The 22,928-nt window shown below is 45.0% G+C and overlaps 1 protein-coding gene across 1 annotated transcript in view; it reads right to left on the reverse strand.

Moving 5' to 3' along the window:
* The window catches only part of LOC137364492 (TOG array regulator of axonemal microtubules protein 2-like), a 210,965-nt gene extending 189,003 nt beyond the window's left edge, over positions 1 to 21,962 (reverse strand). The window contains exon 1 of the mRNA XM_068027681.1: positions 21,635 to 21,962. Coding sequence (XP_067883782.1) covers positions 21,635 to 21,709 — 75 coding nt within the window. The 5' untranslated portion in view covers positions 21,710 to 21,962. The remainder of the gene's footprint in view (positions 1 to 21,634) is intronic.
* Between the last annotated feature and the right edge of the window lie 966 nt (positions 21,963 to 22,928).

The following is a 22,928-nucleotide window of genomic DNA, read 5'->3' on the forward strand; positions in this document are numbered from 1 at the left end:
ATCACAGCAGAGTTATCAGACACAAGGCAGATCACAGCGGAGTTATCAGACAAAAGGCAGATCACAGCAGAGTTATCAGACACAAGGCACAACACAGTGGAGTTATCAGACACAAGACAGATCACAGCAGAGTTATCAGAAAAAAGACAGATCACAGCAGAGTTATCAGACACAAGGCACTACACAGCGGAGTTATCAGACAAAAGACAGATCACAGCAGAGTTATCAGACACAAGGCACAACACAGTGGAGTTATCAGACACAAGACAGATCACAGCAGAGTTATCAGACACAAGGCACAACACAGTGGAGTTATCAGACAAAAGGTAGATCACAGCAGAGTTATCAGACAAAAGACAGATCACAGCAGAGTTATCAGACACAAGGCAGATCACAGCAGAGTTATCAGACAAAAGACAGATCACAGCAGAGTTATCAGACACAAGGCACAACACAGCGGAGTTATCAGACACAAGGCAGATCACAGCAGAGTTATCAGACAAAAGACAGATCACAGCAGAGTTATCAGACACAAGGCACAACACAGCGGAGATTTCAGACACAAGGCAGATCACAGCAGAGTTATCAGACAAAAGACAGATCACAGCAGAGTTATCAGACACAAGGCACAACACAGTGGAGTTATCAGACACAAGACAGATCACAGCAGAGTTATCAGACACAAGGCACAACACAGCGGAGTTATCAGACAAAAGACAGATCACAGCAGAGTTATCAGACACAAGACACATCACAGCAGAGTTATCAGACACAAGGCTGATCACAGCAGAGTTATCAGACAAAAGACTGATCACAGCAGAGTTATCAGACACAAGGCACAACACAGCGGAGTTATCAGACACAAGGCAGATCACAGCAGAGTTATCAGACACAAGGCAGATCACAGCAGAGTTATCAGACAAAAGATAGATCACAGCGGAGATATCAGACACAAAGCACAACACAGCAGAGTTATCAGACAGAAGGCAGATCACAGCAGAGTTATCAGACAAAAGATAGATCACAGCGGAGATATCAGACACAAAGCACAACACAGCGGAGTTATCAGACAAAAGATAGATCACAGCGGAGTTATCAGACAAAAGATAGATCACAGCGGAGTTATGAGACAAAAGGCAGATCACAGCGGAGTTATCAGACAAAAGGTAGATCACAGCGGAGTTATCAGACAAAAGGTAGATCACAGCAGAGTTATCAGACACAAGGCACAACACAGTGGAGTTATCAGACGCAAGACAGATCACAGCAGATTTATCAGACACAAGGCACAACACAGTGGAGTTATCAGACAAAAGGTAGATCACAGCAGAGTTATCAGACAAAAGACAGATCACAGCAGAGTTATCAGACACAAGGCAGATCACAGCAGAGTTATCAGACAAAAGGCAGATCACAGCAGAGTTAACAGACACAAGGCACAACACAGCGGAGTTATCAGACACAAGGCAGATCACAGCAGAGTTATCAGACAAAAGACAGATCACAGCAGAGTTATCAGACACAAGGCACAACACAGCGGAGTTATCAGACACAAGGCAGATCACAGCAGAGTTATCAGACACAAGACAGATCACAGCAGAGTTATCAGACACAAGGCACAACACAGCGGAGTTATCAGACACAAGACAGATCACAGCAGAGTTATCAGACACAAGGCACAACACAGTGGAGTTATCAGACACAAGACAGATCACAGCAGAGTTATCAGACACAAGGCACAACACAGCGGAGTTATCAGACAAAAGACAGATCACAGCAGAGTTATCAGACACAAGACACATCACAGCAGAGTTATCAGACACAAGGCTGATCACAGCAGAGTTATCAGACAAAAGACAGATCACAGCAGAGTTATCAGACACAAGGCAGATCACAGCAGAGTTATCAGACAAAAGACAGATCACAGCAGAGTTATCAGACACAAGGCACAACACAGCGGAGTTATCAGACACAAGGCAGATCACAGCAGAGTTATCAGACACAAGGCAGATCACAGCAGAGTTATCAGACAAAAGATAGATCACAGCGGAGATATCAGACACAAAGCACAACACAGCAGAGTTATCAGACAGAAGGCAGATCACAGCAGAGTTATCAGACAAAAGATAGATCACAGCGGAGATATCAGACACAAAGCACAACACAGCGGAGTTATCAGACAAAAGATAGATCACAGCGGAGTTATCAGACAAAAGATAGATCACAGCGGAGTTATCAGACAAAAGGCAGATCACAGCGGAGTTATCAGACAAAAGGTAGATCACAGCGGAGTTATCAGACAAAAGGTAGATCACAGCAGAGTTATCAGACACAAGACAGATCACAGCAGAGTTATCAGACAAAAGGTAGATCACAGCAGAGTTATCAGACACAAGACAGATCACAGCAGAGTTATCAGACACAAGACAGATCACAGCAGAGTTATCAGACAAAAGGTAGATCACAGCAGAGTTATCAGACAAAAGGTAGATCACAGCAGAGTTATCAGACACAAGACAGATCACAGCGGAGTTATCAGACACAAGGCACAACACAGTGGAGTTATCAGACAAAAGGCAGATCACAGCAGAGTTATCAGACACAAGACAGATCACAGCAGAGTTATCAGACAAAAGACAGATCACAGCAGAGTTATCAGACACAAGGCAGATCACAGTGGAGTTATCAGACAAAAGGCAGATCACCGCGGAGTTATCAGACAAAAGACAGATCACAGCAGAGTTATCAGACAAAAGACAGATCACAGCAGAGTTATCAGACAAAAGACAGATCACAGCAGAGTTATCAGACACAAGGCACAACACAGCGGAGTTATCAGACACAAGGCACAACACAGTGGAGTTATGAGACACAAGACAGATCACAGCAGAGTTATCAGACACAAGGCACAACACAGCGGAGTTATCAGACAAAAGACAGATCACAGCAGAGTTATCAGACACAAGGCACAACACAGTGGAGTTATCAGACACAAGACAGATCACAGCAGAGTTATCAGACAAAAGACAGATCACAGCAGAGTTATCAGACAAAAGACAGATCACAGCAGAGTTATCAGACACAAGGCACAACACAGTGGAGTTATGAGACACAAGACAGATCACAGCAGAGTTATCAGACACAAGGCACAACACAGCGGAGTTATCAGACAAAAGACAGATCACAGCAGAGTTATCAGACACAAGGCACAACACAGTGGAGTTCTCAGACACAAGACAGATCACAGCAGAGTTATCAGACACAAGGCACAACACAGTGGAGTTATCAGACACAAGACAGATCACAGCAGAGTTATCAGACAAAAGACAGATCACAGCAGAGTTATCAGACACAAGGCACAACACAGTGGAGTTATCAGACAAGAGGCAGATCACAGCGGAGTTATCAGACACAAGGCAGATCACAGCGGAGTTATCAGACACAAGACAGATCACAGCAGATTTATCAGACACAAGGCACAACACAGCGGAGTTATCAGACACAAGACAGATCACAGCAGAGTTATCAGACACAAGGCAGATCACAGCAGAGTTATCAGACAAAAGACAGATCACAGCGGAGTTATCAGACAAAAGACAGATCACAGCAGAGTTATCAGACACAAGGCACAACACAGCGGAGTTATCAGACACAAGGCACAACACAGTGGAGTTATCAGACACAAGACAGATCACAGCAGAGTTATCAGACACAAGGCACAACACAGCAGAGTTATCAGACAAAAGACAGATCACAGCAGAGTTATCAGACACAAGGCACAACACAGTGGAGTTATCAGACACAAGACAGATCACAGCAGAGTTATCAGACACAAGGCACAACACAGTGGAGTTATCAGACACAAGACAGATCACAGCAGAGTTATCAGACACAAGGCACAACACAGCGGAGTTATCAGACAAAAGACAGATCACAGCAGAGTTATCAGACACAAGGCACAACACAGTGGAGTTATCAGACAAAAGACAGATCACAGCAGAGTTATCAGACAAAAGACAGATCACAGCAGAGTTATCAGACAAAAGACAGATCACAGCAGAGTTATCAGACACAAGGCACAACACAGCGGAGTTATCAGACAAAAGACAGATCACAGCAGAGTTATCAGACACAAGGCACAACACTGTGGAGTTATCAGACACAAGACAGATCACAGCAGAGTTATCAGACACAAGGCACAACACAGCGGAGTTATCAGACAAAAGACAGATCACAGCAGAGTTATCAGACACAAGGCACAACACAGCGGAGTTATCAGACAAAAGACAGATCACAGCAGAGTTATCAGACACAAGGCACAACACAGTGGAGTTATCAGACACAAGACAGATCACAGCAGAGTTATCAGACACAAGGCACAACACAGTGGAGTTATCAGACACAAGACAGATCACAGCAGAGTTATCAGACACAAGGCACAACACAGCGGAGTTATCAGACAAAAGACAGATCACAGCAGAGTTATCAGACACAAGGCACAACACAGTGGAGTTATCAGACAAAAGACAGATCACAGCAGAGTTATCAGACAAAAGACAGATCACAGCAGAGTTATCAGACACAAGGCACAACACAGCGGAGTTATCAGACAAAAGACAGATCACAGCAGAGTTATCAGACACAAGGCACAACACTGTGGAGTTATCAGACACAAGACAGATCACAGCAGAGTTATCAGACACAAGGCACAACACAGCGGAGTTATCAGACAAAAGACAGATCACAGCAGAGTTATCAGACACAAGGCACAACACAGCGGAGTTATCAGACAAAAGACAGATCACAGCAGAGTTATCAGACACAAGGCACAACACTGTGGAGTTATCAGACACAAGACAGATCACAGCAGAGTTATCAGACACAAGGCACAACACTGTGGAGTTATGAGACACAAGACAGATCACAGCAGAGTTATCAGACACAAGGCACAACACAGCGGAGTTATCAGACAAAAGACAGATCACAGCAGAGTTATCAGACACAAGGCACAACACTGTGGAGTTATCAGACACAAGACAGATCACAGCAGAGTTATCAGACACAAGGCTTAAAACAGTGGAGTTATCAGACAAAAGGTAGATCACAGCAGAGTTATCAGACAAAAGACAGATCACAGCAGAGTTATCAGACACAAGGCACAACACAGTGGAGTTATCAGACAAGAGGCAGATCACAGCGGAGTTATCAGACACAAGACAGATCACAGCAGAGTTATCAGACACAAGGCACAACACAGCGGAGTTATCAGACACAAGACAGATCACAGCAGAGTTATCAGACAAAAGACAGATCACAGCGGAGTTATCAGACAAAAGACAGATCACAGCAGAGTTATCAGACAAAAGACAGATCACAGCGGAGTTATCAGACAAAAGGTAGATCTCAGCCGAGTTATCAAACAAAAGATAGATCACAGCGGAGTTATCAGACAAAAGACAGATCACAGCAGAGTTATCAGACACAAGGCACAACACAGTGGAGTTATCAGACACAAGACAGATCACAGCAGAGTTATCAGACACAAGGCACAACACAGTGGAGTTATCAGACACAAGACAGATCACAGCAGAGTTATCAGACACAAGGCACAACACAGTGGAGTTATCAGACACAAGACAGATCACAGCAGAGTTATCAGACACAAGGCACAACACAGTGGAGTTATCAGACAAAAGGTAGATCACAGCAGAGTTATCAGACAAAAGACAGATCACAGCAGAGTTATCAGACACAAGGCACAACACAGTGGAGTTATCAGACAAGAGGCAGATCACAGCGGAGTTATCAGACACAAGACAGATCACAGCAGAGTTATCAGACACAAGGCACAACACAGCGGAGTTATCAGACACAAGACAGATCACAGCAGAGTTATCAGACACAAGGCAGATCACAGCAGAGTTATCAGACAAAAGACAGATCACAGCGGAGTTATCAGACAAAAGACAGATCACAGCAGAGTTATCAGACACAAGGCACAACACAGTGGAGTTATCAGACACAAGACAGATCACAGCAGAGTTATCAGACAAAAGACAGATCACAGCAGAGTTATCAGACAAAAGACAGATCACAGCAGAGTTATCAGACAAAAGGTAGATCACAGCAGAGTTATCAGACACAAGGCACAACACAGTGGAGTTATGAGACACAAGACAGATCACAGCAGAGTTATCAGACACAAGGCACAACACTGTGGAGTTATCAGACACAAGACAGATCACAGCAGAGTTATCAGACACAAGGCACAACACAGTGGAGTTATCAGACAAAAGGTAGATCACAGCAGAGTTATCAGACAAAAGACAGATCACAGCAGAGTTATCAGACACAAGGCACAACACAGTGGAGTTATCAGACAAGAGGCAGATCACAGCGGAGTTATCAGACACAAGACAGATCACAGCAGAGTTATCAGACACAAGGCACAACACAGCGGAGTTATCAGACACAAGACAGATCACAGCAGAGTTATCAGACAAAAGACAGATCACAGCGGAGTTATCAGACAAAAGACAGATCACAGCAGAGTTATCAGACAAAAGATAGATCTCAGCGGAGTTTTCAAACAAAAGATAGATCACAGCGGAGTTATCAGACAAAAGGTAGATCTCAGCCGAGTTATCAAACAAAAGATAGATCACAGCGGAGTTATCAGACACAAGGCACAACACAGTGGAGTTATGAGACACAAGACAGATCTCAGCAGAGTTATCAGACACAAGGCACAACACAGCGGAGTTATCAGACAAAAGACAGATCACAGCAGAGTTATCAGACACAAGGCACAACACAGTGGAGTTATCAGACACAAGACAGATCACAGCAGAGTTATCAGACACAAGGCACAACACAGCGGAGTTATCAGACACAAGACAGATCACAGCAGAGTTATCAGACAAAAGACAGATCACAGCAGAGTTATCAGACACAAGGCACAACACAGTGGAGTTATGAGACACAAGACAGATCACAGCAGAGTTATCAGACACAAGGCACAACACAGCGGAGTTATCAGACAAAAGACAGATCACAGCAGAGTTATCAGACACAAGGCACAACACAGTGGAGTTATGAGACACAAGACAGATCACAGCAGAGTTATCAGACACAAGGCACAACACAGCGGAGTTATCAGACAAAAGACAGATCACAGCAGAGTTATCAGACACAAGGCACAACACAGTGGAGTTATCAGACACAAGACAGATCACAGCAGAGTTATCAGACACAAGGCACAACACAGCAGAGTTATCAGACAAAAGACAGATCACAGCAGAGTTATCAGACACAAGGCACAACACAGTGGAGTTATCAGACAAGAGGCAGATCACAGCGGAGTTATCAGACTCAAGACAGATCACAGCAGAGTTATCAGACACAAGGCACAACACAGCGGAGTTATCAGACACAAGACAGATCACAGCAGAGTTATCAGACACAAGGCAGATCTCAGCAGAGTTATCAGACAAAAGACAGATCACAGCGGAGTTATCAGACAAAAGACAGATCACAGCAGAGTTATCAGACACAAGGCACAACACAGCGGAGTTATCAGACACAAGGCACAACACAGTGGAGTTATCAGACACAAGACAGATCACAGCAGAGTTATCAGACACAAGGCACAACACAGCGGAGTTATCAGACAAAAGACAGATCACAGCAGAGTTATCAGACACAAGGCACAACACAGTGGAGTTATGAGACACAAGACAGATCACAGCAGAGTTATCAGACACAAGGCACAACACAGTGGAGTTATCAGACAAAAGGTAGATCACAGCAGAGTTATCAGACAAAAGACAGATCACAGCAGAGTTATCAGACACAAGGCACAACACAGTGGAGTTATCAGACAAGAGGCAGATCACAGCGGAGTTATCAGACACAAGACAGATCACAGCAGAGTTATCAGACACAAGGCACAACACAGCGGAGTTATCAGACACAAGACAGATCACAGCAGAGTTATCAGACAAAAGACAGATCACAGCGGAGTTATCAGACAAAAGATAGATCACAGCGGAGTTATCAGACAAAAGGTAGATCTCAGCGGAGTTTTCAAACAAAAGATAGATCACAGCGGAGTTATCAGACAAAAGATAGATCACAGCGGAGTTATCAGACAAAAGGTAGATCTCAGCGGAGTTTTCAAACAAAAGATAGATCACAGCGGAGTTATCAGACAAAAGGTAGATCTCAGCCGAGTTATCAAACAAAAGATAGATCACAGCAGAGTTATCAGACACAAGGCACAACACAGTGGAGTTATGAGACACAAGACAGATCACAGCAGAGTTATCAGACACAAGGCACAACACAGCGGAGTTATCAGACACAAGACAGATCACAGCAGAGTTATCAGACAAAAGACAGATCACAGCGGAGTTATCAGACAAAAGACAGATCACAGCAGAGTTATCAGACAAAAGATAGATCACAGCGGAGTTATCAGACAAAAGGTAGATCTCAGCGGAGTTTTCAAACAAAAGATAGATCACAGCGGAGTTATCAGACAAAAGGTAGATCTCAGCCGAGTTATCAAACAAAAGATAGATCACAGCAGAGTTATCAGACACAAGGCACAACACAGTGGAGTTATGAGACACAAGACAGATCACAGCAGAGTTATCAGACACAAGGCACAACACAGCGGAGTTATCAGACACAAGACAGATCACAGCAGAGTTATCAGACACAAGGCACAACACAGCGGAGTTATCAGACACAAGACAGATCACAGCAGAGTTATCAGACACAAGGCACAACACAGTGGAGTTATCAGACAAAAGGTAGATCACAGCAGAGTTATCAGACACAAGGCACAACACAGTGGAGTTATGAGACACAAGACAGATCACAGCAGAGTTATCAGACACAAGGCACAACACAGCGGAGTTATCAGACAAAAGACAGATCACAGCAGAGTTATCAGACACAAGGCACAACACAGTGGAGTTATCAGACACAAGACAGATCACAGCAGAGTTATCAGACACAAGGCACAACACAGTGGAGTTATCAGACAAAAGGTAGATCACAGCAGAGTTATCAGACAAAAGACAGATCACAGCAGAGTTATCAGACACAAGGCACAACACAGTGGAGTTATCAGACAAGAGGCAGATCACAGCGGAGTTATCAGACTCAAGACAGATCACAGCAGAGTTATCAGACACAAGGCACAACACAGCGGAGTTATCAGACACAAGACAGATCACAGCAGAGTTATCAGACACAAGGCAGATCTCAGCAGAGTTATCAGACAAAAGACAGATCACAGCGGAGTTATCAGACAAAAGACAGATCACAGCAGAGTTATCAGACACAAGGCACAACACAGCGGAGTTATCAGACACAAGGCACAACACAGTGGAGTTATCAGACACAAGACAGATCACAGCAGAGTTATCAGACACAAGGCACAACACAGTGGAGTTATGAGACACAAGACAGATCACAGCAGAGTTATCAGACACAAGGCACAACACAGTGGAGTTATCAGACAAAAGGTAGATCACAGCAGAGTTATCAGACAAAAGACAGATCACAGCAGAGTTATCAGACACAAGGCACAACACAGTGGAGTTATCAGACAAGAGGCAGATCACAGCGGAGTTATCAGACACAAGACAGATCACAGCAGAGTTATCAGACACAAGGCACAACACAGCGGAGTTATCAGACACAAGACAGATCACAGCAGAGTTATCAGACAAAAGACAGATCACAGCGGAGTTATCAGACAAAAGACAGATCACAGCAGAGTTATCAGACAAAAGATAGATCACAGCGGAGTTATCAGACAAAAGGTAGATCTCAGCGGAGTTTTCAAACAAAAGATAGATCACAGCGGAGTTATCAGACAAAAGGTAGATCTCAGCCGAGTTATCAAACAAAAGATAGATCACAGCAGAGTTATCAGACACCAGGCACAACACAGTGGAGTTATGAGACACAAGACAGATCACAGCAGAGTTATCAGACACAAGGCACAACACAGCGGAGTTATCAGACACAAGACAGATCACAGCAGAGTTATCAGACACAAGGCACAACACAGTGGAGTTATCAGACAAAAGGTAGATCACAGCAGAGTTATCAGACAAAAGACAGATCACAGCAGAGTTATCAGACACAAGGCACAACACAGTGGAGTTATCAGACAAGAGGCAGATCACAGCGGAGTTATCAGACACAAGACAGATCACAGCAGAGTTATCAGACACAAGGCACAACACAGCGGAGTTATCAGACACAAGACAGATCACAGCAGAGTTATCAGACACAAGGCAGATCACAGCAGAGTTATCAGACAAAAGACAGATCACAGCGGAGTTATCAGACAAAAGACAGATCACAGCAGAGTTATCAGACACAAGGCACAACACAGCGGAGTTATCAGACAAAAGACAGATCACAGCAGAGTTATCAGACACAAGGCACAACACAGTGGAGTTATCAGACACAAGACAGATCACAGCAGAGTTATCAGACACAAGGCACAACACAGTGGAGTTATCAGACACAAGACAGATCACAGCAGAGTTATCAGACAAAAGACAGATCACAGCAGAGTTATCAGACAAAAGACAGATCACAGCAGAGTTATCAGACACAAGGCACAACACAGCGGAGTTATCAGACAAAAGACAGATCACAGCAGAGTTATCAGACACAAGGCACAACACAGTGGAGTTATCAGACACAAGACAGATCACAGCAGAGTTATCAGACACAAGACAGATCACAGCAGAGTTATCAGACAAAAGACAGATCACAGCAGAGTTATCAGACACAAGGCACAACACAGCGGAGTTATCAGACAAAAGACAGATCACAGCAGAGTTATCAGACACAAGGCACAACACAGTGGAGTTATGAGACACAAGACAGATCACAGCAGAGTTATCAGACACAAGGCACAACACAGCGGAGTTATCAGACAAAAGACAGATCACAGCAGAGTTATCAGACACAAGGCACAACACAGTGGAGTTATCAGACACAAGACAGATCACAGCAGAGTTATCAGACACAAGGCACAACACAGTGGAGTTATCAGACAAAAGGTAGATCACAGCAGAGTTATCAGACAAAAGACAGATCACAGCAGAGTTATCAGACACAAGGCACAACACAGTGGAGTTATCAGACAAGAGGCAGATCACAGCGGAGTTATCAGACACAAGACAGATCACAGCAGAGTTATCAGACACAAGGCACAACACAGCGGAGTTATCAGACACAAGACAGATCACAGCAGAGTTATCAGACAAAAGACAGATCACAGCGGAGTTATCAGACAAAAGACAGATCACAGCAGAGTTATCAGACAAAAGATAGATCACAGCGGAGTTATCGGACAAAAGGTAGATCTCAGCGGAGTTTTCAAACAAAAGATAGATCACAGCGGAGTTATCAGACAAAAGATACATCACAGCGGAGTTATCAGACAAAAGGCTGATCACAGCGGAGTTATCAGACAAAAGGCAGATCACAGCGGAGTTATCAGACAAAAGGCAGATCACAGCGGAGTTATCAGACAAAAGGCAGATCACAGCGGAGTAATCAGACAAAAGGTAGATCTCAGCGGAGTTATCAGACAAAAGGCAGATCACAGCGGAGTTATCAGACAAAAGGCAGATCACAGCGGAGTAATCAGACAAAAGGTAGATCTCAGCGGAGTTATCAAACAAAAGATAGATCACAGCGGAGTTATCGGACAAAAGATAGATCATAGCGGAGTTATCAGACAAAAGGTAGATCACAGCGGAGTTATCAGACAAAAGATACATCACAGCGGAGTTATCAGACAAAAGGCTGATCACAGCGGAGTTATCAGACAAAAGGCAGATCACAGCGGAGTTATCAGACAAAAGGCACATCACAGCGGAGTAATCAGACAAAAGGTAGATCACAGCGGAGTTATCAGACAAAAGATACATCACAGCGGTGTTATCAGACAAAAGGCTGATCACAGCGGAGTTATCAAACAAAAGATAGTTCACAGCGGAGTTATCAGACAAAAGGTAGATCTCAGCGGAGTTATCAAACAAAAGATAGTTCACAGCGGAGTTATCAGACAAAAGGCAGATCACAGCGGAGTTATCAGACAAAAGGCAGATCACAGCGGAGTAATCAGACAAAAGGTAGATCACAGCGGAGTTATCAAACAAAAGATAGTTCACAGCGGAGTTATCAGACAAAAGGTAGATCTCAGCGGAGTTATCAAACAAAAGATAGTTCACAGCAGAGTTATCAGACAAAAGGCAGATCACAGCGGAGTTATCAGACAAAAGGCAGATCACAGCGGAGTAATCAGACAAAAGGTAGATCACAGCGGAGTTATCAAACAAAAGATAGTTCACAGCGGAGTTATCAGACACAAGACAGATCACAGCAGAGTTATCAGACACAAGGCACAACACAGTGGAGTTATCAGACAAAAGGTAGATCACAGCAGAGTTATCAGACAAAAGACAGATCACAGCAGAGTTATCAGACACAAGGCACAACACAGTGGAGTTATCAGACAAGAGGCAGATCACAGCGGAGTTATCAGACTCAAGACAGATCACAGCAGAGTTATCAGACACAAGGCACAACACAGTGGAGTTATCAGACACAAGACAGATCACAGCAGAGTTATCAGACAAAAGACAGATCACAGCAGAGTTATCAGACACAAGGCACAACACAGCGGAGTTATCAGACAAAAGACAGATCACAGCAGAGTTATCAGACACAAGGCACAACACAGTGGAGTTATGAGACACAAGACAGATCACAGCAGAGTTATCAGACACAAGGCACAACACAGCGGAGTTATCAGACACAAGACAGATCACAGCAGAGTTATCAGACAAAAGACAGATCATAGCAGAGTTATCAGACACAAGGCACAACACAGCGGAGTTATCAGACAAAAGACAGATCACAGCAGAGTTACCAGACACAAGGCACAACACAGTGGAGTTATGAGACACAAGACAGATCACAGCAGAGTTATCAGACACAAGGCACAACACAGCGGAGTTATCAGACAAAAGACAGATCACAGCAGAGTTATCAGACACAAGGCACAACACAGTGGAGTTATCAGACACAAGACAGATCACAGCAGAGTTATCAGACACAAGGCACAACACAGTGGAGTTATCAGACAAAAGGTAGATCACAGCAGAGTTATCAGACAAAAGACAGATCACAGCAGAGTTATCAGACACAAGGCACAACACAGTGGAGTTATCAGACAAGAGGCAGATCACAGCGGAGTTATCAGACACAAGACAGATCACAGCAGAGTTATCAGACACAAGGCATAACACAGCGGAGTTATCAGACAAAAGACAGATCACAGCAGAGTTATCAGACAAAAGACAGATCACAGCGGAGTTATCAGACAAAAGACAGATCACAGCAGAGTTATCAGACAAAAGATAGATCACAGCGGAGTTATCAGACAAAAGGTAGATCTCAGCGGAGTTTTCAAACAAAAGATAGATCACAGCGGAGTTATCAGACAAAAGATACATCACAGCGGAGTTATCAGACAAAAGGCTGATCACAGCGGAGTTATCAGACAAAAGGCAGATCACAGCGGAGTTATCAGACAAAAGGCAGATCACAGCGGAGTAATCAGACAAAAGGTAGATCTCAGCGGAGTTATCAGACAAAAGCAGATCACAGCGGAGTTATCAGACAAAAGGTAGATCTCAGCGGAGTTATCAAACAAAAGATAGATCACAGCGGAGTTATCAGACAAAAGATAGATCATAGCGGAGTTATCAGACAAAAGGTAGATCACAGCGGAGTTATCAGACAAAAGATACATCACAGCGGAGTTATCAGACAAAAGGCTGATCACAGCGGAGTTATCAGACAAAAGGCAGATCACAGCGGAGTAATCAGACAAAAGGTAGATCACAGCGGAGTTATCAGACAAAAGATACATCACAGCGGAGTTATCAGACAAAAGGCTGATCACAGCGGAGTTATCAAACAAAAGATAGTTCACAGCGGAGTTATCAGACAAAAGGTAGATCTCAGCGGAGTTATCAAACAAAAGATAGTTCACAGCGGAGTTATCAGACAAAAGGCAGATCACAGCGGAGTTATCAGACAAAAGGCAGATCACAGCGGAGTAATCAGACAAAAGGTAGATCACAGCGGAGTTATCAGACAAAAGGCAGATCACAGCGGAGTAATCAGACAAAAGGTAGATCTCAGCGGAGTTATCAAACAAAAGATAGTTCACAGCGGAGTTATCAGACAAAAGGCAGATCACAGCGGAGTTATCAGACAAAAGGCAGATCACAGCGGAGTAATCAGACAAAAGGTAGATCACAGCGGAGTTATCAAACAAAAGATAGTTCACAGCGGAGTTATCAGACAAAAGGTAGATCTCAGCGGAGTTATCAAACAAAAGATAGTTCACAGCAGAGTTATCAGACAAAAGGCAGATCACAGCGGAGTTATCAGACAAAAGGCAGATCACAGCGGAGTAATCAGACAAAAGGTAGATCACAGCGGAGTTATCAAACAAAAGATAGTTCACAGCGGAGTTATCAGACAAAAGGTAGATCTCAGCGGAGTTATCAAACAAAAGATAGTTCACAGCGGAGTTATCAGACAAAAGGCAGATCACAGCGGAGTTATCAGACAAAAGGCAGATCACAGCGGAGTAATCAGACAAAAGGTAGATCTCAGCGGAGTTATCAAACAAAAGATAGTTCACAGCGGAGTTATCTGACAAAAGGCAGATCACAGCGGAGTTATCAGACAAAAGGCAGATCACAGCGGAGTAATCAGACAAAAGGTAGATCTCAGCGGAGTTATCAGACAAAAGGTAGATCTCAGCGGAGTTATCAAACAAAAGATAGATCACAGCGGAGTTATCAGACAAAAGGTAGATCTCAGCGGAGTTATCAAACAAAAGATAGATCACAGCGGAGTTATCAGACAAAAGGTAGATCTCAGCGGAGTTATCAAACAAAAGGCAGATCTCAGCGGAGTAATCAGACAAAAGGTAGATCTCAGCGGAGTTATCAAACAAAAGATAGATCACAGCGGAGTTATCAGACAAAAGGCAGATCACAGCGGAGTAATCAGACAAAAGGTAGATCACAGCAGAGTTATCAAACAAAAGATAGATCACAGCGGAGTTATCAGACAAAAGATAGATCACAGCAGAGTTATCAGACAAAAGGCAGATCACAGCGGAGTTATCAGACAAAAGGCACAACACAGCGGAGTTATCAGACAGAATTTGACAGCGAACCACGTAAGGAGACATTAGGGCGTGTTGACGAAGTGTGTTCCAGAGCCTAGGGCTGCATCACCTGAGGGCATGGTCACCAGAATCAGGTGGCAGCACTTTTTCTAACAACGTACTGGACCACCATCTCAAAGCGCTGCACATGATGAATTCCTGTCAAAGTCTTCGAAAGATAGGTTCGAAATGCCATGAGTCCTAGAGCCACGGGGATCAGATGGGGGCACAGTTGGCAGTGTTGGGGGGAGAAGGTATATAGATAGTTCAGATTCCACTACTTGGTGTAGAGTGTCGGGAGGCACCGAGGCAGAACGTATGAAAAATTTCAAGGAGAAACTCAATAGGTTAATGGGGGAGTAGGCGATTGTGGGGTATTAGTTTTATGATGGACTGCAGAGTCTTTTCCAGTCCTGTCATGTCCAATGTTCCTAAGTGCGCTGACTGTTATGTGAACAAACACAGCTGTCATTCTGTGGCAGCAACATCCCGCAAACAGCAATGGGTTAAATGACTGGTTCATCTATATTTGATGATACTGTTGAGGGAAGAATGTTGAACAGGCCATCAGGAGAAGTCAAGGAACAAAGAACAAAGAACAGTACAGCACAGGAACAGGCCATTCGGCCCTCCAAGCCTGCGCTGATCTTGATGCCTGCCTAAACTAAAACCTTCTGCACTTCCGGGGTCCGTATCTCTCTATTCCCATCCTATTCATGTATTTGTCAAGATGCCTCTTAAATGTCTCTATGGTACCTGCTTCCACCACCTCCCCCGGCAACAGGTTCCAGGCACTCACCACCCTCTGTGTAAAGAACTTGCCTCGCACATCCCCTCTAAACTTTGCCCCTCTCACCTTAAACCTGTGTCCCCCAGTAACTGACCCTTACACCCTGGAAAAAAGACTCTGACTATCCACTCTATCCATGCCGCTCATAACTTTGTAAACCTCTATCATGTCGCCCCTCCACCTCCGTTGTTCCAGTGAAAACAATCCGAGTTTATCCAACCTCTCCTCATAGCTAATGCCCTCCAGACCAGGCAACATCCTGGTAAACCATTTCTGTGCCCTCTCTAAAGCCTCCACATCCTTCTGGTAGTGTGGCGACCAGAATTGCACGCAATATTCTAAGTGTGGCCTAACTAAAGTTCTGTGCAGCTGCAGCATGACTTGCCAATTTTTATACTCTATGCCCCGACCGACGAAGGCAAGCATGCCGTATGCCTTCTTGACTACCTTATCCACCTGCGTTGCCACTTTCAGTGACCTGTGGACCTGTACGCCCAGATCTCTCTGCCTGTCAATACTCCTAAGGGTTCTGCCATTTACTGTATACTTCCCACCTGCATTCGACCTTCCAAAATGCATTACCTCACATTTGTCCGGATTAAACTCCATCTGCCATTTCTCCGTCCAAGTCTCCAATCGATCTATATCCTGCTGGATCCTCTGACAATCCTCATCACGATCCACAACTCCACCAACCTTTGTGTCATCCGCAAACTTACTAATCAGACCAGCTACAATTTCCTCCAAATCATTTATATAAACTACAAACAGCAAAGGTCCCAGCACTGATCCCTGCGGAACACCACTAGTCACATCCCTCCATTCAGAAAAGCACCCTTCCACTGCTACCCTCTGTCTTCTATGACAGAGCCAGTTCTGTATCCATCTTGCCAGCTCACCTCTGATCCCGTGTGACGTCACCTTTTGTACCAGTCTGCCATGAGGGACCTTGTCAAAGGCTTTACTGAAGTCCATATAGATAACATCCACTGCCCTTCCCTCATCAATCATCTCTGTCACTTCCTCAAAAAACTCAGTCAAATTAGTGAGACACAACCTCCCCTTCACAAAATCATGCTGCCTCTCGCTAATAAGTTTGTTTGTTTCCAAATGGGAGTAAATCCTGTCCCGAAGAATCCGCTCTAACAATTTCCCTAACACTGACGTAAGGCTCACCAGCCTATAATTTCCTGGATTATCCTTGCTACCCTTCTTAAACAAAGGAACAACATTGGCTATTCTCCAGTCCTCTGAGACCTCACCTGTAGCCAATACAAAGATTTCTGTCAAGGCCCCAGCAATTTCTTCCCTTGCCTCCCTCAGTATTCTGGGGTAGATCCCATCAGGCCCTGGGGACCTATCTACCTTAATGCTTTGCAAGACACCCAACACCTTCTCCTTTTTGATAATGAGATGACCCAGACTATCTACACTCCCTTCCCTAGACTCATCATCCACCAAGTCCTTCTCTTTGGTGAATACTGATGCAAAGTATTCATTTAGTACCTCGCCCATTTCCTCTGGCTCCACACATAGATTCCCTTCTCTGTCCTTGAGTGGGCCAACCCTTTCCCTCGTTACCTTCTTGCTCTTTATATACGTATAAAAAGCCTTGGGATTTTCCTTAATCCTGTTTGCCAATGACTTTTCATGACCCCTTTTAGCCCTCCTAACTCCTTGCTTAAGTTCCTTCCTACTGTCTTTATATTCCTCAAGGGATTCGTCTGTTCCTAGCCTTCCAGCCCTTACGAATGCTTCCTTTTTCTTTTTGACTAGGCTCACAATACCCCGCATTATCCAAGGTTCCCGAAACTTGCCAAACTTATCCGCTTCCTCACAGGAACATGCTGGTCCTGGATTCTAATCAACTGACGTTTGAAAGACTCCCACATGTCAGATGTTGATTTACCCTCAAACAGCCGCCCCCAATCTAAATTCTTCAGTTCCTGCCTAATATTGTTATCATTAGCCTTCCCCCAATTTAGCACCTTCACCCAAGGACTATTCTTATCCTTATCCACAAGTACCTTAAAACTTACGGAATTATGGTCACTGTTCCCGAAATGCGCCCCTACTGAAACTTCGACCACCTGGCCGGGCTCATTCCCCAATACCAGGTCCAGTACGGCCCCATCCCGAGTTGGACTATCTACATATTGTTTCAAGAAGCCCTCCTGGATGCTCCTTACAAATTCTGCCCCATCTAAGCCCCTAGCACTAAATGAGTCCCAGTCAATATAGGGGAAGTTAAAATCACCCACCACTACAACCCTGTTACCTTTACATCTTTCCAAAATCTGTCTACATATCTGCTCCTCTACTTCCCGCTGGCTGTTGGGAGGCCTGTAGAAAACCCCCAACATCATGACTGCATCCTTCCTATTCCTGAGCTCCACCCATATTGCCTCGCTGCATGACCCTCTGAGGTGTCCTCCCGCAGTACAGCTGTGATATTCTCCTTAACCAGTAATGCAACTCCCCCATCCCTTTTACATCCCCCTCTATCCTGCCTGAAGCTTCTAAAGCCTGGAACATTTCACTGCCAATCCTGTCCTTCCCTCAACCAAGTCTCTGTAATAGCAACAACATCATAGTTCCAAGTACTAATCCAAGCTCTAAGTTCACCTGCCTTACCTGTTATACTTCTCGCATTGAAACAAATGCACTTCAGACCACCAGTCCTGCTGTGCTCCGCAACATCTCCCTGCCTGCTCTTCCTCTCAGTCTTACTGGCCTTCTTTACTAGTTCCCCCTCATTTATTTCACTTGCTGTCCTACTGCTCTGGTCCCCACCCCCCTGCCACACTAGTTTAAACCCTCCCGAGTGACGCTAACAAACGTCGCAGCCGGGATATTTGTGCCCCTCCAGTTTAGATGCAACCCGTCCTTCTTGTACAGGTCTCATCTGTCCCTGAAGAGATCCCAATGGACCAGGTATCTGAAACCCTCCCTTCTACACCAGCTGTTCAGCCATGTGTTTTGCTGCACTATCTTCCAATTTCTAGCCTCACTGGCACGTGGCACAGGAAGTAATCCCGAGATTACAACCCTCGAGTCATTCCTCTTGCTCCAATTAGTACCATAGGACCTGTTCAACAAACTCACCAGAACATCAAATGGGCCTTTGGTTGCAGGTCTGATCTGAAGGATAATAACTCGGACAATGATGCACTCCTCCCACTTTAGTGATCAAGTGAACTGTCAGCCTAGACTCTAACTACAACTTACTCATCCAGAGGCAAGAGAATTATCCATTCTGCTGAGATGAGAAAGAGAAATTTATTTTATACATTTAAACAATTTAAACATCAGCATGCGATAGACAGAGCAAAGAGATCCCCCAAACAATGGATCAGATCTAAGTTCTGCAGTCCTGCCACATCCAGTCGTGAATGGTGGTGGACAATCAAACAACTAACAGGAGGAGGAGGCTCCACAAATATCCCCATCCTCAATGCTGGGCGAGTCTAGCACATCAGTGCGAAAGACAAAGATGAAGCATTTGCATCTATCTCCAGCCAGAAGTGCCGAGTGGATGATCCATCTCGGCCTCCTCCTGAGGTCCCCAGCATCACAGATGCCAGACTTCAGCCAATTCGATTCACTCCACATAATATCAAGAAATGGCTGAATGCACTGGACACAACAAAGCTATGGGTCCTGATAACATCCCAGCTGTAGTACTGAAGACTTGTGCTCCCCCTAGCCAAGCTGTTACAGTACAGCTACAACACTGGCATCTACCCGGCAATGTGGAAAATTGCCCAGGTATGTCCTGTCCAGAAAAGGCAGGACAAATCCAACCCAGCCAATGACCACCCTATCAGTCTGCTCTTGATCATCAGCAAAGTGATGGAAGGTGCCGTCACCAGTGCTGTCAAGCACCACATAAACAGCAATAACCTGCTCACTGATGCTCTGTTTGGTTCCATCAGGGCCACTCAGCTCCAGACCTCATTACAGTCTGGGCCCAAACATCGAAAAAATAAATGAATTCCAGAGGTGAGGTGAGAGTGACTGCCCTTGACATCAAGGCAGCATTTGACCGTGTATGGCATCAAAGAGCCCGAGCACAATTAAAACCAATGGGAAATGGGGAAAAACGCTCTTCTGGTTGGAGTTATAGCTAGCACAAAGACAAATGGTTGTGGTTGTTGGAGGTCAATCATCTCAGTCCCAGGACATCACTGCAGGAGTTCCTCAGGCTAGTGTCCTAGGCCCAATCAACTTCAGCCGCTTCATCAATGACCTTCCCTCCATCATAAGGTCAGAAGTGGGAATGTTCACTGATGATTGGAAAATGTTCAGCAGCATTCGTGATTCCTCAGATACTGAAGCCGTCCGTGCCCACATGCAGCTCTGATAAGTGGCAAATAACATTCGCGCCACACAAGTGCCAGACAATAACCATCTCAAACAAGACAGAATCTAACCATCTCCCCTTGATGTTCAACGGCATTACGATCGCTGAATCCCCCACTATCACCATAATGGGGATTTACCACTGACCAGAAACTTAACTGGACCAGCCACATAAACACAATGGCTGTAAAAATCTGGGAATGCTGTGGTGATTGACTCACCTCCCGACTCCCCAGGGCCTGTCCACTATCTAAAAGGCACTAGTCAGGAGTGTGATGGAATAATCTCCACTTGTATGGATGGGTGTAGCTCCAAAAACATTCAAGAGGCTCGACACCCTCCAGCACAAAGCAGCCTGTTTGATGGGTACCCCATTCACCACCTTCAACATTTACTCCCTCCACCATCGACGCACAGTGGCAGCAGTGTGTAACATCTACAAGATGTACTGCAGCAACTCACCTTCGATAGCACCTTCCAAACCCGCAACCTCCATCACCTAGAAGGACAAGGGCAGTACATGCATGGAAACACCACCACCTGCAAGTTCCCCTCTCTGCCACACACCATCCTGACTTGGAACTATATCGCCGTTCCTTCACTGTCACTGGGTCAAAATCCTGGAACTCCTTTCCTAACAGCACTGTGGATGTACCTACACCACACGGACTGCAGCGGTTCAAGATGGTAGCTCACCATCACCTTCTCAAGGATCATTGGGGATGGACAATAATTGCTAGCTGAGAATGAACAGAAAAAAAATCTTCTGAGGTGCAAAAGTGCTTGATAGCCAATGAAGTATTTTGAAGAGTAGTCATTGTTGTAATGCAGAAAACATGGCAGCCAATTTGCATCTGGCATGGTCCGACAAACAAGTGCAGATCAACTGTTTTAGTGAGATTTCTTGAGGGATAAATATTGGCCAAGACACTGGAAAGATCTCCCTGCTCTTCATCGAAACAGAGCTATGGGATCTTTAACATCCACCTGAGAGGGCACAGGGCCTCACTTTTGCATCGCATCCGAAAGAGGGAAAAAGGAATTGCCTGCTGAAATGACCAAAGGGACACCGTAGACAAGTAACCAGTAAAGTTTCACAGCCTCTGTGCTGTAGCTCACAGGACTCAAGAACCAATTATTCCCACAATCAATTCATTACCCTAAAACGCTTCATTCACACTGACCTCTATGACTCCCCGCGCCACGATCATTTGTTCTCGATCTTTGCAAACTTCACTCCCCTCATGTTCCTCTTTCATCTTGTTTCAAACACGCCAGAAGGAGCAGAATTCAGCAGCTTCACACCAAACTCAATCTCTCGCCACATGCCAGTTGTGTGTGGGTGAAAAGAACCCTTTGTAAAATGCAGCCAGATTATCAGTAAAGGTAAACAGGAACAGGCACAGAACAAACAACGTTGCATAGCAACCATGAATCAAAGTAGGCTCTCAGAATGCAGCAAGGATTAGGTATGAGAGGACAACAGATCATATAATTATTAAACAACGATAGTTAACTGAGTGTGTGCATGACGACTAATGGAGCAGCCTTTGTTCGGCTGTCACCAGGTTACTTTCCAGTGCTCTGTATGTAGACAATCATTGACCAGAATAATCCAAATATTTTATGAATGAATCATTGCCCTCTAGGATTCAGGTGTCAACCAGTAGTCAAACATATCTAGGGGGCTGGGCTGCATGTCTGCGTGCATGTACAAGAGAATCTGGGCTGTGCCAGAGAGAGAGAATCTGGTCTGTGTGTCTGTGAGAGAATCTGGTCTGAGTGTCTGTGAGAGAATCAGGTCTGTGTGTCTCTGCAAGCATCTGGTCTATGTGTCTATGCGAGAATCTGGTCTGCGTGTCTGTGAGAGAATCAGGTCTGTGTGTCTCTGCAAGCATCTGGTCTATGTGTCTATGCGAGAATCTGGTCTGTGTGTCTCGGCGAGAATCTGGTCTATGTGTCTGAGAGAGAATCGGGGCTGGGTGTCTCTGACAGAATCAGGTCTGTGTGTCTCTGCAAGAATCTGGTCAGTGTGTCTCTGCGAGAATCCAGTCGGTGTGTCTATGCGAGAATCTGGTCTGTGTGTTTCGGCGAGAATCAGGACTGTGTGTCTGAGAGAGAATCGGGGCTGGGTGTCTCTGAGAGAATCTGGTCTGTGAGTCTCTGAGAGGATCTGGTCTCTTTGTCTCTGAGAGGATCTGGTCTCTTTGTCTCTGAGAGAATCTGCTCTGTGTGTCTGCGACAGAATCTGGTCTGTGTGTCTCTGAGAGAATCTGGTCTGTGCGTCTCTGACAGAATCTGGTCTGTGCGTCTGTGAGAATATCTCGTCTGTGTGTCTGTGAAAGAATCTCGTCTGTGTGTCTGTCAAAGAATCTGGTCTGTGTGACTGTGACAGATTCTGGTCTATGTGTCTGTGAGAGAATCTGGTGTGAGTGTCTGTGAGAGAAACTGGTCCGTGTGTCTGTGAGAGAATCTGGT

This window comes from Heterodontus francisci, chromosome 3, assembly GCF_036365525.1.
Source record: "Heterodontus francisci isolate sHetFra1 chromosome 3, sHetFra1.hap1, whole genome shotgun sequence".
NCBI lineage: Eukaryota > Metazoa > Chordata > Chondrichthyes > Heterodontiformes > Heterodontidae > Heterodontus > Heterodontus francisci.